Raw genomic sequence first — 18535 nt, 5'->3', positions numbered from 1 at the left:
AGCAGCATTCCTATCCTCCTCCTGTCCTTCATATCGATATCACACACACACACACAGATTATTTTTGGTGCATCACGTGGACTTGAACAGCAAACATAACCAAGCCACTATTCACATCTTAGACATCAACCACTTCCTCAGAAATGAAGTTCTGCCTCATTAAGACCAGGTTTCGGTCTCTGTGAGGACTACTGGTCCTGAAGTCTAATTTTAACCCTTAAACCAAGTTTTAACCATCGAAAAAGTACTTAATTCTTTCCTTAGTTCTAACCAGAGCCTCAGAAATGAGTAAGAAAATCTGCATTTAAAAACAAAAATGTGTTTAATTACTGACATTTGAAATTAAGATATAGCACAATAGTTGAATGGAGTGACAGTAGTTTTTGTAAACACGCACAGAAGGACAACAACAACAACAAGACAACAGTAGTGCAGCTCCAGTTCCAGCAATTAATCTTTCTAATAGACAAATTATTAACATTTTCTTCAAGCAAATGTTTTAATTTTGTACAAATCCATCAGTTTGAATTAGAACATAGAACATTATTAATAGTGGCCAAGAAACTCCAGGTAAACTTCCTCAGTGTCAGGTAAAAATGCCTCACTGATTGACTTATTTCAACACGTGAAAGTAGAAACTTTGCTGAGAGGTAAAAAAAGGGAACTTTGGTTTAAAAAAATTATGTATTTTTTTTTCCATGATGTGAAGTTACATCTTCATCTGTCTCACTCCAGCCGTGATGAGGGCGGCGCCCTTCATTCTGCCTTCCTCTGATGGGAGGAAGGTCACCTTACACTGAGGAGACAAAACTCTGACCGTCTCTTGGAGCACTCTCGAGAAACTAGAAACAACACAAGAAGAATTTATGCCTTTTAGAAAGACAAGGCTGATGTACACTGACACTGAAACAATTAGCAAAACAAGATATGATTCAAACAACTTACTGTGGATGTAGTTTGTAGAGCTTCCCCTCTACCCCTACGGTGACGTCGAGATGGTCCAGTCCTCGGTTTTCTCTGATTTTATCGACCACGGCTGAGATTCCTGCCCCGCACAACTGAGCGGCCCGATGTGACACCGCTCCACATACCTGTGGAGTACAATGGAAATCAGTACCCTATAACTATATTATCATTATTTATGTGTATGTTTGTACTTCACCGTAATTTGGCTTAAACACGTTGAATTTTATCGTTCAATTTTAAACTCACTGGCCTTAAATAAAGTCCATGCTCCGGACGTGTATGTTTATCGGGAAAAAAACCTGAGAACTGACTCCTGACTTGTCCTTTCTCTACAGTACCTCTTTCACGATGATGCTGTCATCACAGGTGGAGTCCAGGCCCAGGCGCTGGAGAATAGATCTGACCTGCAGTAGAGCCAGACGGTCACTAGAGGGGGACAAAGATCAAAAAAATTATGGTTTACAGTTTGAATACTGTGGACTGCACACACATAATATGCACAGAATCTTGTACAGCGTTCTTAGTGTAAAATGTCCTCACAAACACAGGTTTGAATCAAAAATGTTCCTTACCTCTCTATTTGTGAGAGATATTTGGTTTGGATGATTCCAGGTGTTTTTAGAGCATCAGTGACACGTCCTCTGAACAGCAAACCTCGCATGGTTAAATCCAACAACGTGTGACGCACAACTTCACCTAAATACATCCCACTGGTCAGCTTTTCAAACCTGAACACACACACACACACACACATTATGACATAATTGCATGACCACCTGAGTAAGATTTTTGGACGTGAGGGTTCCTCACCTTTGTTTTTCAGGGTTGACCGAGTTTTGATCCACCTCAACATCGGAAGGAGTGATGATATCATCCAGAGAACCAGCCTCACCCAGACCTCCCCACTCTGTGTTTATACACATCCTCTCGACTTCAGCGCCCCCTGTTGTTTTCTCTCCGTCTGTGCCACCCTCCTGTTGAGTGGAGACACAAATGAGGGCAATCATTAAATATGAGTGTGATGAGTTCGTTCGTTAGTTCATTCATTCATTCATTTTCCCATTCGTCCTCGGGCTTCACCTCATTTCCATCCCTTTGTTCAGTCTCGATGTTCCTCAGTTCCTCCATGTAACACACATTACTTCCAGCTCCTGTTAAAACAATACTATGCTTTTAATAGTATTTTATATTGTAAAATCCGTATATTTTTTGTGTCTAGAAAGTAAATTCATTTTAAACTGTGACACAGTTGTGGTGTCAGAACAGTAATCCAACCATAACCTTCACTGTGACCATTTATGCGTCAGTTTGAGGCTCATTCTTAAAGCACACGCCAAGCAGATGTCTTCTTTAGTATAGTAGTGTTTCCCAAATGTTTGGATGGGGACGCACTTTATAAAGATGAGAAAACTATTTTGACTGATGAAGTTTATGCATAACACTATTATTGTAAATTGGTAAACCAGCCATTTTTAAGCGATGTAGGTTAGATAAAAGAATCATAACTTCATTTAATGCATGTGTTATTTAATGGCTCTTAAGTAAAAGGCTGGAAAAAAATCAGCAAATGTTACACTATACTATACTATACTATACTATGGTCGGTATATAATAAAGTATAATAAATGTAATTATGTGCCTTCAGATCAGTCAGTAGCAAAATTCAATCGCAATAACTGGATTTCCACCAGTAGAGGGCAGCCAATATACAAACATTTTACCTTCACCAAGAAGAGAATGTTGTTTTTTTGCTGGGGAAAATTTGCTTGTGATTTAAATGAACTTTTCTGACAAAGTAGGTCATGGCTGTGTGAATAAATAATATGATTTTCTCACTAAGCATATGGATTTTATATTTAAATAATGGTTAATCTTGCAGAGTGAATGGCTGTTTGTCTCTATGTTGCCCTGTGATGGACTGGTGACCTGTCCAGGGTGTACCCACGCCCTTTGCCCTATGTCAATTGGGACTGGCACGATAAAGTGGTCGAAAATGAATGGCTGGATGGTTATTCTTGCAAACTGTTAGATTGTACTGATGATGTGGAAAAACTGAGGGGCCTTGGCAGAGTTTTGCCCTGAGTGCTGTCTTTAATTTCCTATTTTCACCACAGAGAGTGTGGTGAATGTGTTAGTTTCTCTTCAAGGCCACATACCGACAATCAGTCCAACTTCACACTGAGGGTCTTCGTAGGCGCAGCTCATCATGGTCCCAACTGTGTCGTTGACTACAGCTGCGATGTCCAACTCAAATTCCTGTGAAGGTTAAAGGTTTTCGGCACATTTGTCAGCAAAGGAAATAAACTAGAGTGTGATGTTAATTTAGTTAATGTGCATCAAACTGCTGCATTGTCCTTATTAACGCAACAAAGGAACAGAGTGTGGCATTATTCCAACATTGCATCCTGCTGTTATTTTTGACTTACCTTGCGTCTCTTAATGGCCTCCTGCAGCATTTTAACAACATCATGTCCTTCACAGTCTGTGGTCTTAAAGCCTTTGGTCCAACACACCAATGTGCCCTGTGCAGCACGTACACAAACTGTTAAAACTCTCCTCACAGTCATTCTACTTCTGTATTTCAAATGTATCCATATGATAATAAAGCAAAACGAGACATATAAGACAGGTCCAGAGAAAAGAAAGCGAGGAAAACCGGACATAGAACATAGAAATATGACAGTGTGGTTAAAGGAGTGTGGTCTGAACAGGTCTGTTTCTGGATTTTGTTCATTGAGATTACACGCTAAAATCCAGATTGTAATTATTCCAATGGTTTTCTGCACTACAGAAAACCAGCAATACGATGTCCTGTTATTTCTAGTCACCACTTCAGAAAGCAGAGATCTCCACAAAGAAGTAGAAAAGATGAAAATTGAAAACAATTTAACCACTTCTGTATGTTTTATATGCTTCAGAACATCCATAGAAGTGGAAATACTGACAACCTACGATTGTAACATAAATGAAGTCAATCAAGGGAACCAGGAACCATGTTTTGACACTTACTGCATCGATGGCCGTCTGCTTACAGGGGAAAGGAAAGATAAATCCTGCAGGAAGTCCAAGGTTTTTAATCCCCATGTAATCCAGAAAGTCACTGACACACTCTGCAATGTGATCAAACAACTAGAAACAGAGAGAGAGGGAGAGAAAAAAGAATAGTTTTTGTTGAATTGAATGTTTGTTGACCCAAGTCAGCTGAGATTGGCACAGCGACCCTCATGTGGAGGATAAAGCAGTAAAAGATGGATGGATGGATTAAGGTTTGTTTAACAGGTAATTTCTCTCTCTTATTCATACATGCCGACAGTAAATGTGCGTCTCACCTCTGCTCCGGGTCCCTGCATCATCTCTGGTGGTATGGTGTAGATCTTGTTGTAGAGCTCTGCCTTTTGCAGACCGTTTTTAAAGTTCACCAGCAAAGCTTTGAAGTTGGTTCCTCTCAGATCGAAGGCAAGATATTTGCCATGTTCTTGAAAAAGAAAAAGGGAAAAAAACAAACATTAGAATCCATTAGAAAAGAGGTGTGTCCCATTCATCTAGGGTAGCAATAATTGGTTTGCAGTCAGTGGGACATAAAGCCAAAAATACAGCATGGTTTAAAAAGTATATACTGTATATTTAATTTGGTTCAAATGTGAACTTCCATACCCAACAGAGGTGTGTACGTGTAATTTCAGGTGGTTCTCTGACCTGTACCATCAGGTGAGTTGTACACAAAGGAAGGAAGCATCTTGAGTTCAGAGCGACCTTCTCCCCTCAGCCCGGCCTCCATCCCTGCTCTCATCCTGGCCTTCACCACCTGGAGCTGCTGGTAGCTCAGTCTGAAGAGAGACAGTGTCTCGTCCACCTGGAGGACAAGTAGACACATAGAGTGTACGACAGTCAAATGTACCTGTGTTCATGGACATGAGACAATCAACGAAAGACACACTGAGCGTCTGTACCTTCTGCTTCTGTGACGCCAGTCTTTGGGCGACGGCTGTGACCAACGCTGCTCCTTTGCTGCTGCCACTGTTTGACAAGATGAATCGGACCCGACACTCGGGAAGTAAGCGCTTCAGCACTTTGTGAAGACGTTTCGGATACCTGGAATACAAGAGTCGAATGGTAATTCATTACGACTACTCTCTACTCTATTGGTAGCCTGCAGCAACTACACAAAGTCTGACACATAATGGAGAGATGATTTAGAATCAGTGTGTCACATTTAGCGGGGTTTACTGGCAGAAATGAAATATAATACCCTAAGTATGAGCATAATCGCTGCAAGATAAGAATATTTTTTTGAAGCTTTTGTGGAATTGTATGTGTGCTTTAGGATAGGGGCCTCGCTTTAGTTTGGGGTTTTTAATGTGGAACCTTACTCAGCAAACAAGAAAGACTAACATCATTTCTGCTCTGTCAAGGCCACCATAGTTTCCTGACACATTTGGGAAAGGGTGAGATGAGCAGAGAGGAGTCCTCCATTTATTACAGTGTGTTCTCTCACTGTTAGGTGTCACTAATTCTTACAAAATGGAGCTCTAATAAATTATAAAGTCATGAATTTATAGGAATTTAAATCACCTGATGTAATACAGTTACTAGCAAATGTCAATAAATCATACGTATCTGTCTGTCTACACCGGTCTCTCACAGTCACTCACTGTGGGTGGGTCTTGTACACGGTTCCATCCACGCCAACAGAGACCCGGAATGTCCTCAAATTGCGGTTTCGCTTGATTTGAGTCAAGATGGCAGCCAGACCTGCGGCCACCAGGTTGGATGACCTGAAGGACACGATGGTGCCGACGTGCTGAACGGCAACGCAGTCGTTTTGTGAAGGGGTCAAGTTGAGGCCCATGAGTATGGATCTGGTGTTCTTCAAACCATTTTTGGTCCTGAGAAAGATGGACATTTATAATATTATGTCACTGGTTGTCTGGAAGAGGTAGAATGACGCAAAGACAAAGAGGACTTACTCCTCCATGGCGGCCACATGTGCGGTGGTTATTTTTCCTTTGGTCTTCAGTGCATCAGACACATGTCCGTCAAACAGTAGTCCCAGTCTCGCCATCTTCAACACCACCAGTCTCACCAGCTCGCCCAGATACATCCCACTCACCATCTTCTCAAAGCTGCAATAAGGAGTCAGTGGTTTAGGTTTGATGCGCGACCTTGACATGCAACATCGTCACTATCAAATTCCTCACATCTGTCTCCCGGCGTTGTTGGAGGCTGCATCAACCTCCCTGTCATACTCGGTGATGACATCTTTCAGAGCCCCGTCATCTCCAAACGCTCCCCAGTCAGTGTTCACACACATCCTGCCCTCGTCTCCCTCCACCAGGTCAATGTGACGCAGCTCCTCCATGTAGCACGCGTTGGTGCCTGTGCCTGCACACAGAAATCCAAACAGGTGGGTGAATTATAATGACTCACCGGTTTCTTTTGACACTACTATTAGTGCTTAGTGCTTACCAACGATGAGTCCCACTTCACAGCGCCTGTCCTCAAAGCCACAGGTCATCATGGTCGCCACAGTGTCATTAACCATCGCCAACACCTCTACGTTCATTCCCTACAGAGAGAGACGCATCATTACTGTTATCCAAAAAGACTTACAATGATCAACCTATTAAGGTTAGAATGTAAAAGGAAAGATTTAATAATTAATGAAAGAAAAAAAGGAGAAGGGGGAGAAGTAACATTACTGAGATATTGGGGTCCAAAAAGCAACAATATGGTTTGTTAAGGCACAGTTAACTTCAGCTTTGGCCACCAAATTATAATAACTTTCTTCTTATGTCAAACTCAACATTTGTAAAAAAGGAATTCAGTCTCAAAATAGTTCCTACCCCAGTTCTGTCAATGGCTTCTCTGAGTGTCTGGACCACATCCTTCCCCAGAACGCCTCGAGCACGGACGTTTTTACTCCAACTCAACAACAATCCCTGCAAAGAGAGGAGAGCGGAGGTTTTTATGAAAAGCAAATCTAAAATTAAAGTGGAACACACAGCAGGTTGAGGTCATGAAAACACATGAAATGAGTGACAGAACCTGGCTGAGGGAGGATTGTTCACAGGGGAAAGAGAAAGTGAAGGCCAGAGGGTGTTTCTTCTCCAAACTGATGTTCTTCTCCTGCAGGAAGTCCTTTAGAGACTCGGACACGTGGTCGAATAACTACACAAAGAGACAGACGGAGACACATCGTAGAGAGGTCGATACAGTTTCCTAATTTAATTATGTGTGGACTCACTTTATAAAAAGGTGACAAAACCCATTTCACAATGAGACTAGAGTAAAGTTGTGGGACTGTGGGACACTTTCAGCCACCTCCAGGAGACATTTGATACATGAATCACAACTACTTTTTCTAATGCATGTTATTCACACAAAAAATCTGTTAATTTATGTGGTGACCCTTAGGAAATCTCCTATCTGTCCCTTCTCCAGGAAGGACTGGTACATTATTCGCTTTCCTTTTCACAGCCTGTGTTTCCTTGTCACTTTCTTACCTCTGATCCTTTCCCCTCAAGTAGCCCCTTAGGTATGGGGTAAGTCTTCTCCTCCATCTCTACTTCTCCTCTCCTAATCCCCATTTCCTCTCGCACTTTAACGTGAAGAACCTTAAACACGGAGCCCCCAAAATCCAGAGTCAGAAACTGACCCTTTTCTGCAGGAGATGAGAACAGAGACAGAGAAAATGTATCTTCTGCATTGTACTGTACTACAGTACTATATACTATATAGTATTGAATTCAGCTTTTGGCCTCGGTCCCTTGTCTCCAGTGAAGGACAATCTTAACACTTCAGCATACCAAGACATTATGGACAATGCTAAGAGCCTTTTCTATTCCAACATGATTGTGCTCCAGTTCACTTGCTGTGGAAGAACTTGACTGGCCCGCTCAGAGCCATTGAGCACCTTTGAAATGAACTGGAACAGAGATTGTGAGCCAGGTCTTGTCCAACATCAGTGTCTGACCTCATAAATGCTCTACGGAATAAATGGACACATCTTCTCTATATAAAAATAAGATCATTTATATGTGTAACCTGATCCGTCAGGAGTGGAGCGGACATGTGTTGGCAGCATTTTCACCGTGGCAGCGGCGCTGCTTTGTGCCGAAAGACCCTTCTTCATTTCGGACAGGAAACGGGCCGAGATGTCCCTTAGTTGGTCGTCATGGAGACGCATGGCATGCAGAAATCTGTCCACCTGGAAAAACAAATGAATAAGTGAGACGGAGCAAAGACACATCAGGTTTACAAATAATTGGCACATTATTTCTGTTCATAAAGACCAAACAGAGGCAGAATAATAGCAACAACAACAAAATCACCTAAAGTTGCACATCTTGTAGCTTAAAGGATATTTATTTATTATTTTAGAAAGGAAAATTATTCAAATCCATTTTTCTTCCACTTTTGGTTTATCCCAACATTCTAGTCTTCAATCTTCCCCATTCACATATGGCTCTGGTTTGAAATGCTCTTACTCAGTGCATAACTTTACAGCTATTACCAGTTCATTTCAATCAAGGAGAATAATTGAGAAGTAAATAAATAAAAAAATAAACCTCCTACATTCAGCCCCACTCTCTATGCTCAGCCAAATTATCAGTGACGTCATGTCCATGTCCCTCGGGGCGTACGTGGATCACAGCTGCCTGTCACTGTGTTTGTGTCAGTGTGCAGCATTGCTGATAGAAGGAGTGTCAATATTTTGTACCTGTGTGTGTCTGTGTGTAGCACGACAGGAGGGCGCGTGAGACACGATCATGAAAGTGTGTTAATCATTTGCCAGGCAAAGACAAAGGGTGACACAGTTAACTTCAGATTACAGGACCTTGATCATGTTAGCACTGAACTATCTTTATTTTATGAAGGTGATTGTTTCACATTTTGTACAGACTCTGCAAATCAAGCCCAGTTACCACCACTAAATAAACTAAACACAGAATAAGTGCAGTTCAGATTTTAAATCTCCACTAAAAACCCACTTCTTCTCAGGCGTTCCCTGATCATTTAATGTTTTATATTTTTATTGCTCTTGTTTTGTTTGTTTTACTGGTTTTTATATTGTTTTTATTGTTTTAATTTTCTAGTTTACATTGTTTTATATCTTGTCGTATTTATGTGATGGACAGCCCATTTTTTTTTAAATGTAATATAGAAATAAACAGAAAAACCAAAGTGAAACATGGACTATCACAAAACCGCAGAATCGGTCTAATCCAGATAATTGAAGCAGAATGTATACTTTAAAAATAATGACTATTGAGTTCAATACTGTAGAACCAGTCTTACCTTCTTGGTGGGATCCTCCTGGAGTTTGGAGAACAGGAAGGAAACGAGATGAACAGCCAACATCTTGTTGGGGAAAACACACCAACATTAAAAAAAACTGCTTCAAGCTGGTTTGTTCACCAGTATGTAGGTTTTTATGTGCAGTGCATATAATTTAAAGAAACAAAGTGTCCAGTTTGTACAGATGTTCACATTCACAGAATGATCCCGTGTCACTCTCAATCTGATTATTTTGTTGTTTAGCTGTGACTGACTGAGTCCACAGAGCAGAGACCAGCCTCTGTACTTAATGATTAACAAGTCAAATCCCCCGTTTACAATCACCTCCTCCTTACAGCCCTACTGCGTCTTATTTTTCTGTCCCTACAAAGACCCTTGTAAGCTGTACTCACCCTTTACTTGTTTTTCAGTTATCATATTTTAGATATTAAATAATATCACTTAGGTTCATTGTTTCTGAACAGTATACTTTGGTTACAATTGGTCCATATGGTTTAATACCAAGATCAGTCAATTGTGCCGTCATATAAAGGCTGGAGGGAAGGTAATAAGGAAGGAAGGAAATACCATGTTATACACTATGAAGGGCCCAATATGTGATAAAGTTATGGCTAATTTCCATTATTGGGATGACCCTAAATAGGTGATTTGAAGGTGATCGAGCTCACAAACACACTTGTTACTCAGTTTCCCTGAATTAAAAAAACAAACGTTATTGTTCTTTAAACGACACATTAAATGCTATGTCTGTTTGTCACATAAATAAAGATGGTTAAAAGAACATGTTTTTTTCATTAACTAATGTCATGAACTTTAATATACAAACAAGAAAAATATAGCATCTCATCCGTATATAGACACACAGTCCATTATTTTTCAAAATGTTTACTGTGAGTTCACAGAGAATGGAAATGATTAGAGAACAGTTTTGACTGAATGCTTCATATTGACCCAAATGCACATGATCTACGGTCTGAGCTTATGCAGCCACTTCTGCTGCACAAACCCATGAAAGCAGATGTAAAATAATTCCACAACTGCATTATTCACACTTTCCTGCATTTTTCACAGTGTAACATAGGACTGTGGTAAATCTGACATAGGTCATGCCATCTACCTCAAGGATTCCAAGACAAATGGTTGTATTTCTTTTGTGTTAATATTCGAGATCATCGGGGGATAAGGGATAATTCATCAGCAGGAAAGTGAACAACAAACGATTCCCATCAATAGTTTGTTTTACTCACTCACTCATCTTCGACCTCTTTATCCTCTACATGAGGGTCGCGGGGGACGCTGGTGCCGATCCCAGCTGACAGGGGTACAGCCAGTCCTTCACAGGGTCACATAGAGACAAACAACCACCCCTCGATCAGTCACACCTACAGTCAATTTTCCAATTTGCATAATCCCCAAATCTGCATGTTTTTGGGGCTGTGGGAGGAAGCGTTTTGTTTTAGCCTGATAAAAATAAAGTGGAATGCAGATGGACATAAAGGGAAGTGTCGTTGTTGTTGTTTTGCAGCACAAGCTAAAAGCTTTTTATGGCCCAGGAAAGTTCCCAGACTTGCTTAAAATCACTATTTCACACAATCAGATATCGTCCAAGGCTTGTATTGGTTATTGATCACCACGGGAACAGTTGAGAGTTTGTGCAACCAACAACGGAACTTCATTTCTTCTTCTTTTTGCTTTTCCCCTTGTTGTTATTGTGATGATGTTCTGTGCCGTGCGCATTCCGAGTGGTGTCATCCTGTTTTTGATCTTTGGACCACTCCCTCTGCAGCTGCCGCAGCAAATCTGGGGTCAACAGCCCGTCTCTCACCAGACGACCAGCGAGAGAACTGTTCATCATCTCACCTTTCTGTCCACTCTGACCTCTCTGTCCACTCTGACCTCTGCTGCTGATTAAATCGGAACTACCAGCCACTCCACTTTTAACAGTGGCTTGGCCAGGAACGGCCTTGTCAGTGGCCCTGATGAGACGAGTGATGTTTCGGACGCCCTGTTGGATGATGTCATCGAGCTCCTGCTGGATTTGTCGAACCAAGGCGGTTTCTGGAAACATGTCCATGAAACGGTAGCTGCAGAAAAAACAATAGCAGTTAGAGCGGCGGGTGGTCTTTCACAGAGATGCAAATAGTAAAACACCTTGAAATAAAACCGATTTTTAGGAAGTTCCCCTTTTCTACTGTCCAGATTCTCTTGTTTGGCTGTTTGAAGTCATCACATGAAGCTACCTTTCTTATTTATCAGCCTGTTCTTCCTCCCCTCACCTCTGACTGTGTTATAAATATACATTGAGATCCACCGCTGTGATTGGCTTGTCTAAGTGTCGTCATGTTGTGATTTAAAGTGCATCTTTTTAGTCTGAATTTCCTGAACTTTTTGGTGGTGTCAAGCCTCGAAAAGCTGTGCGTCTTGAAATAAATATGTGCAGTCAAAATGTGGAAATTCCCAATGTCTGGACAGGACACCATTTAATGACATCTGGTGTAGAGAATGAGGATTACGACCGCTCTTGATGCCTCCCATGTTGAAGGTTTTCTCAAGTCTACACACATTCATTTTCTCCAGACTAAAATGCAAAAGTAAAGAATCAACTAACTTTGTGAGGCCGGTGTGACCTTGACTTTGAGTCAGCCAAACGTAAACACTTTTACTTTCAAGTCCAAGCAAACATTTGTACCAATTTAAGAAAAAAAAAAACCTTCAAGACAGAGGCAGATATTCTGTAGCATCACAAAGTCTGCTCACTTCATCTGTTTGTGCAGAAAAGTGGACGTTTGTATAAAATTCAACATGATAACCTGGAGGTGGATTTACTCAGTTCACGCTTGCGTCCAAGTGAACATTTGTACCATATTTGAAAGAAAATATCAGCATTGCAGGTTTTCTTGATATACTGTGGTCATGAAAATGGAAAAGAATGGACAAAACCCAGAGACATTAAGCATCGGTGCACTGGCTCTTGCCAGTGGAACCACCCAACTATTACCTTAACCAGAGGTAAAGGTCCAACACGTCATGAACAGCTTCCAGGTGAACCAGGTCTTTGATGTTTTTGGGCTCAGCCAGAGGCCAGCTGATATGGCGACAGATCCAGTCAAAAGTCAGCGGCTCGTCGCGACTGAACTGACGAGCAAACTGACCGAGAAACAAAAGAATAAAGCTGTAAGTGGTGGGCACTTTACAAAACCTAGAGCAACACTGACTGGACAATGATAAACTAATGCAGTTGTGAGAAAAAAAGATCATTTAGAATGTATCAAAATCCTTATTTATATCATGCACGTCTTATAAACACTATACAAACAGAGATAGGTTTTCAATGTGCATGTTCACAACCCTGAATGTCAAAGGTGTCTTACTGAGGATAGTTTTATCTTAAGTTAATCTCATTTTATATGTGATATAACCATAAAGTAAGATAATGTTTTTTTTAATCTCACCCTTATTTTACAACAGTGACTCAGTTTTTTGTCATCTCATAAACTGAAGTAATTAAAATCCTTTAATCCCGCAAGCTTCCTTCCCTAGTTCACTTCTACTCGTCCTTACCTTGAGGAAGGAGGTGCAAACAAAAGTTTGTTTCTTGTTGATGGGAGCGGTGCAGAAGACGTAGCGTGACCTCAGGTTGAGTGGGATGTGCTGAATCATGTCAGCCAGAAACTTGAAGTCGTCAATGTTGCAGACGAAATAGAGACCGTCCACTTGAGATAGGCTGACAAATATGTCCTGAAGAGAAAAAACACAAACAGAAGATTCACAGAGTTTTTCTGGATGAGAAGATGGAAGAAGAAATATTAGTGTGACCCTCCCTCACGGGTCTGTAATGGCAACTCAATGGTAAGTTACTAATGTTGCACTAAAAGATCAATAGATTTGTCACTTGGTGCTTTTGAGGGTGTATGAAAAGATGACCGTACTCACAACAAGATTGGAGAGTGTAGCATCAGGCAGATGATACGCAAACATCTCTAGCTGTTCTGCTGTGGGATGAAGACCGGCAGTCTGAGAGAAAAGAGAGATAAACACCTGTGAGTGTGTGTTTGTGTGCGTATACTTGTATTTGTTAGTTCTTTTGGACATTTTCAGGCAAACACATTGACCTGGTCAGGACGAGTAGTCCTCACGGGGACCAAAAGCTCACCCTAATGAGGTGGAGCCTGATTTTCGAGGAACTGATTAAGTGTATCTGTGTGTGCGCGCGCATCACCTGTATGGGGTCAACAGAGTGGCTGAGGATTTCCTTCAGGACAAGCAGATCATCTCTGTACATGGTGGTAACTTCTCCTTCTGTAAACTTGGATGAGAACCTGCAACAGCAAAGATGTTACATTAAAAAAAAAAACTTGATGTAACACTTTTACGATGAAAACAGATCTTTCATCACTTCTATGTCTTCTTAACTGACCTCAGTTCAACATTACACTCACCAAACTTAAATAGTGCAAGAACAGAAGTTTAGGTGCAGAAATGGAAATAAATTCATCTTATAAAATATTCTCTAAGATGGTGGCCTTGCCTAACGTATATATTTTAAGAGATTATACACTTACACAAACACACTTATGGGTAGTATATTCAGTTCCTGCTAATAAATCCTCCAAAAATGACACACTGGACCTTTGAAATACAAAAACTCAGCAAAGTGGATGTAAGCAGAAACGTGACTGACCTCCCAGCTCGACCAGCGATCTGCAGAGCCTGTGACGTGCTGATGGTTTCCATCTGCTTCTCCCCTTTCTCATTAATACTGGGCTTCACCAGACTGTTGAAGATTATTCGTTTTATACTCCTAGAGGGAAAAGTGGAAGACACACAGAGAGATGGTCAGATGTAGACTGAGCCAAGTCGAATGACCATTGAAAGAGTATAGTATATATAGTATATAAAAAAAAGATTAACTTTAGAAGAGACCCTGTTATTATTACAATGTGTATGATGGTACTTACAGGTTGAGGCCCATTCCAATGGCATCTGTAGCAACCAGGATGTTACAGGGGTCATCAGGGTCATTGAACTTCTTGGCCTGAGACAGTTTTGTGCCTGTTGACACGTTAATTCTCTGTTAATCAGTGATCAGCAGAGTCAGATGCTCACTTACAAGCAATTATCTGATTTTATTAGTATTTCTAGTAGTATTTTTTACTTTATAAGTATTTCAATTCCTTTAATTAAACTTAACATTTTCAATACATATCATATTTATTTTTCAATATTAAAAAAACTCCCGGTTTACAATAATCAACTAATAATATGATGTATATTCAACATGCACTAATTCAACAGAACATAAGTTTACGTCCGTAAATTTTATGTATTGACAGTTGGTGTTGGCTGAATGTTGGTTATATTTTAGCTAAAATCCATTGCTTTTCCTTGGCATCACATACATTTTGGGATGTGAATTTGGTCTTCCAAATTAGAGCACAATGAAAATAGTGCAAATGATTTTAATACAATAAACCTTGAATTTTTTAGGCACCGTTTCTAACCACCTTATGTGGAGCAAACCTTTCACTCAATCACTCACTCACCTGGAGGTAAGCTCCCATAAATCACAGCACACTCCAGTCCTCTGGCCTCAATCTGTCTACTTATGGAGTAGATGTCATTTTTGCTGAAGCAGACAATGCAATCTCCTGGTCTCAGGTTGTCCAGCGACTCCACGGCCTGATCCAAGATCGAGAACGGAGTTAAGCGCTGGTAGGTGTTCACCTTTACAGGAAAGAATGGACAAAGAGAGTTGAGTGGATGTTCATATTTGAGGCCAAAAGAGCAAAAAGTTCTGGACAAGAGCCTCACCTCCACCTCCTCTCCAGTGGTGAACATCAGCTCTTTGACAAAGTCTATAGCTGCAGGTTCTCCACATATGTGGATCTCCTCTGCACAGAGACCTACACAAACACACAGAAAAAAACTGCTGAGTTCAGTTCAATTGAACAAGGACATAGGACAAAACTGACACACAGTACAACTAAACTTTCAATCCCTTACAATCCCAATCAAATTTCAATGTCAATAAAGTGCAATCAAATATTGTGCAAAGTGATAGCATTGTTTGATGGACATGTTTACTATACTATAATTAGATCAGAGAATTTCCCATCAAACCTTTCATTCACAGATATTTACAGAGCATTACAAACCCAGTAGTGCTCTTGTCCAGGCCCAGCCTCGTGCAGGGTCTCTGATCATCTGAATCTCGTCAATTACAGCCACTTCGTCTTAAGGAGGAAATAAAAGCAAACCTGTGGTTAATATCCTGGGCGATGTTCAAAATAATAACAATAATAATAAAAAAAGCTACATACTGACACCCCTGTGTTATGTTTACTCACAAGGTGTGTTGACACTGCACATCTCAATGGTGCAGGCCACATGATCAGAGGCTCGACCCTCTACATTAACAAACGTCCTCTCCTCTCCTGTGACCAAGTCACATGGCACACCCTGGGAAGTACAAACACATGCACACATTAGATACAAACATTACAAGAAGAGAAAAACAGAGTGCTCTATAACGTTCTGATTTATTGCAATTCTAGAAAGTATTGTAATTCAATACTATCAATAACTTTGATTTTTCTTTTCCTCCTTTATCCAAATTTGAACGATGACTGAACTGAAATTGAACATTTCAGAATTGACTGTAATATGTCCATTTAGTAAATGACAAATCACTGCAGCCCAAGATGGAAAACTGACTGAAGAACCAGAGATTTTAACTTTTTAATTATATTTCCTCTGACCAGAACCTGATGCAACAGTGTCTATAACTGTGTAAAAGATCATGATCAGATGATACTCACAGCATTATTGCTCTTCTCAAAGATCTCGTGGGCCAGCAGTTTCAGTGGACCACAGTAGACTCCAGATTTAGCAGCCAGGTAGCGCTGGATGGCATGATAGGTTTTACCACTGTTTGTGGGACCAGCGTGAAAAATCACTTTCCTCTCAATGACACGGGCCTCAGGATACCTAATAAACAAAACAGGGACATGTGGAGACAGGATAGAGTGTGAAACACAAGAGGCAGTGAGTAGATCTGGAACGAGATATACAGGCAGTACCAACATTCCTGGCTCTGGAGTAATTATACAAACCAGTTGGCAGGGACTCTGAGGTCTGAGATCTTTCTCAGGTCATCCATACAGTCCAGCATGGGAAAGATTTGCTTGGCATGGCGCATAAAGTATGGGTAGATGTCATCTATGTGACCTAAATAGCAGCAGAAAAGAACAGTGGTTTGTTGAAATAGAAGTTGCTTTATGTACATCGACATAGAGGTAAGAGATTATCTATTTTGAGACCCATTTTATCGAGGCTGGGGAAGCAAAATTCATGCAGGCAAAGTATGAGAACCTCTGATGTAAAAAATGAGAAACCTGCGCCGCAGCAGATGTCACTGAGGATGATGTGCAGATCAGCAGGGAGTCCTGTCACTTCCAAGGCATATTTCCTGAAACTGATGAAGGCCTGGTGGAAGAGGCGAGCTGTGTATACACACACACACAAAATCATACTATTCCATTTTATAGCCAACTTGTTTCCATGTCTGCAGCTTAAAGTAAACCCAAATGTGTGACTACAAACCATAACAATGCAGTGAAAACAATGAAATGATCAGCAGCTGCTGTGACAGTTTGTTTGTTTACACACCATCCAGACCATGATCTGATGCCAGCTTCTGCATCTCCTTCCTCTTGTAAAAGCGGTTCAAAATTTTCAGTAGTTCATCTGAATGAAAGAGGCACAGAAAAACTACAATTAACAATTCAAACTAAGTATTTTTTTTGTAAAGGATACAACACAAGCTTAAAACACACATGAATATACAGTAAGTGTATCTGACAGACTGTACAGTGGAGCTGAATCTGACTGCAATGTCTCTCATTATATTTATCTGACCAGATCTCTTCTTGTTTCACAGTATTAGGATTAGTAAAATTAGCTGGGGCAACAATTTAAGGGAAGATTACGGAATATAAAATAAAACGTTTAGTTCTTTGACAACCAAAACTAGCACGAGAAACAATCTACATTTACCGCAGTTGGAGCAGTGTGTATATAGTATGTCGAGATGACGATTTATTTTAGACATAATTGCAACCTTTCTGTTGTTTGAAAGTGAATGTTCTGACCTTTGTTGAGCTGCTGTGTCAGTTCTGCTCCCACACTACCATCTACTGCGAGGTCTGTTTTTAGAGACACGGGGACAAACAGAGACGTGTCCGGGGCTTTGGGAGGAGAATGGTCGGATGAGACAGTTCTGCTACAAACCACCACAGAACCAGCCCGATGTTGTCCTCGCAACAAACCAGAGCCAGCAGACACATGACAGCTTCCACCAGCAGCCCCGATGCAAGCGGTCCGGTGGTGAAAGTGGCGCTGAAGCCGGGAAAACAGAGTTAAACACCGATTTACGGACATGGTTAAAACGCCAGTGTTGGCCCCGTCTGTCGGTTACGACCAAACCCGCCCTAGTGTCACTCCATACCGCTCCACAGAACAAAAATGTACGGATTATTACAACTTCAGCTAAGGAGGTCAACCATGAATGGGTCTTCCTGCTAACACAACGTGGAAAAGGACCATCAGTCGCCGTGTAGCTGCCCGTAAATATGCCTGTCATAAATCCAAACAGAAAATGACGTACGTTCAAAAATATAACCAGAAACAAGCACTTCCAGGATTAATTAAAATTGAGCTCTTGATAGGGGATCGTACCTTGAGGTTAGAAGCAATTACACCATGATGCGACATATCGATTACAACTATTTATAAACAGGGAAAATAAAAGACGTCTCAATAGCTTAGCGCGAAGATCGTACGGGCGACAAGATGAGTGCTTCGTCGTTTAAAAATGTCGCTCGTTCAAGCTAGTCTAATGCTGCATGATTAAGAAGTTCCATATGCATTGATGGACATTAAAAAAAAGTAAAAGAAAACTCAGAGCCCACCAAGACATAAGCGAACTAAGCAGCTGATTGGTGCTTAGTCTGCTTTATATCAAATTATATATAATATTTTAATATATTTTAATAATAAATACAGAAATTATTTTAATTACTGGGTACTAAAACTGCACCATATATATATATATTTATCTTGCACCTTAAAATCCACTGCTAAGCATCTTATTGCATATACAGTTTGGCATATTGTGTTTTTAATATCAATGTGTATTGTACTGTGTAAATATCAATATTTGTATATTTTATTTTTTGTATCGTGATTGTATTGTATTTTTGATTTATTTGTC

General features: G+C 40.6%; 2 protein-coding genes across 2 annotated transcripts; both read right to left on the bottom strand.

Annotated features, from left to right (window-relative positions):
- Window positions 1–303: 303 nt before the first annotated feature.
- On the bottom strand, window positions 304–9484 carry LOC131460085 (hexokinase HKDC1-like). Its single transcript, XM_058630368.1, has 21 exons — window positions 9265–9484; window positions 8011–8173; window positions 7470–7627; window positions 7012–7134; window positions 6810–6905; window positions 6433–6532; window positions 6165–6348; window positions 5934–6089; window positions 5619–5852; window positions 4917–5058; window positions 4663–4819; window positions 4296–4441; window positions 3976–4095; window positions 3393–3488; window positions 3123–3222; window positions 2047–2117; window positions 1777–1940; window positions 1539–1694; window positions 1305–1392; window positions 946–1091; window positions 304–842 (listed from the first exon to the last, which is right to left on the bottom strand). Exons 1-21 carry the CDS (start codon window positions 9325–9327, stop codon window positions 710–712), a joined length of 2796 nt encoding a protein of 931 aa, XP_058486351.1. The 5' UTR covers window positions 9328–9484; the 3' UTR covers window positions 304–709.
- Window positions 9485–10133: 649 nt separating this feature from the next.
- On the bottom strand, window positions 10134–17863 carry supv3l1 (SUV3-like helicase). The gene is made up of 16 exons (XM_058630370.1): window positions 17415–17863; window positions 16933–17010; window positions 16659–16766; window positions 16377–16491; window positions 16083–16251; window positions 15612–15723; window positions 15420–15497; window positions 15076–15167; window positions 14808–14988; window positions 14223–14316; window positions 13946–14065; window positions 13484–13583; window positions 13198–13278; window positions 12826–13002; window positions 12263–12411; window positions 10134–11348 (listed from the first exon to the last, which is right to left on the bottom strand). Exons 1-16 carry the CDS (start codon window positions 17701–17703, stop codon window positions 10937–10939), a joined length of 2355 nt encoding a protein of 784 aa, XP_058486353.1. The 5' UTR covers window positions 17704–17863; the 3' UTR covers window positions 10134–10936.
- Between the last annotated feature and the right edge of the window lie 672 nt (window positions 17864–18535).

This window comes from Solea solea, chromosome 5 (assembly GCF_958295425.1).
Source record: "Solea solea chromosome 5, fSolSol10.1, whole genome shotgun sequence".
NCBI lineage: Eukaryota > Metazoa > Chordata > Actinopteri > Pleuronectiformes > Soleidae > Solea > Solea solea.
The sequence above is the reverse complement of the archived record's forward strand: the minus strand, read 5'-3'. Positions and strand labels throughout refer to the sequence as shown.

What these genes read in the sequence shown, in the direction of transcription:
- LOC131460085 (XM_058630368.1), bottom strand. Translation starts at nt 9,327, where the DNA reads ATGTTGGCTGTTCATCTCGTTTCCTTCCTGTTCTCCAAACTCCAGGAG. An exon ending in CTCCACTCCTGACGGATCAG is followed by an intron (nt 7,628 to 8,010) that starts GTTACACATATA and finishes CATCTCCTGCAG; the next exon opens with AAAAGGGTCAGTTTCTGACT. An exon ending in CAACTCACCTGATGGTACAG is followed by an intron (nt 4,442 to 4,662) that starts GTCAGAGAACCA and finishes TTCTTTTTCAAG; the next exon opens with AACATGGCAAATATCTTGCC.
- supv3l1 (XM_058630370.1), bottom strand. Translation starts at nt 17,703, where the DNA reads ATGTCCGTAAATCGGTGTTTAACTCTGTTTTCCCGGCTTCAGCGCCAC. An exon ending in TGACATCTGCTGCGGCGCAG is followed by an intron (nt 16,492 to 16,658) that starts GTTTCTCATTTT and finishes GCTGCTATTTAG; the next exon opens with GTCACATAGATGACATCTAC. An exon ending in CCACTGGAGAGGAGGTGGAG is followed by an intron (nt 14,989 to 15,075) that starts GTGAGGCTCTTG and finishes TTTCCTGTAAAG; the next exon opens with GTGAACACCTACCAGCGCTT.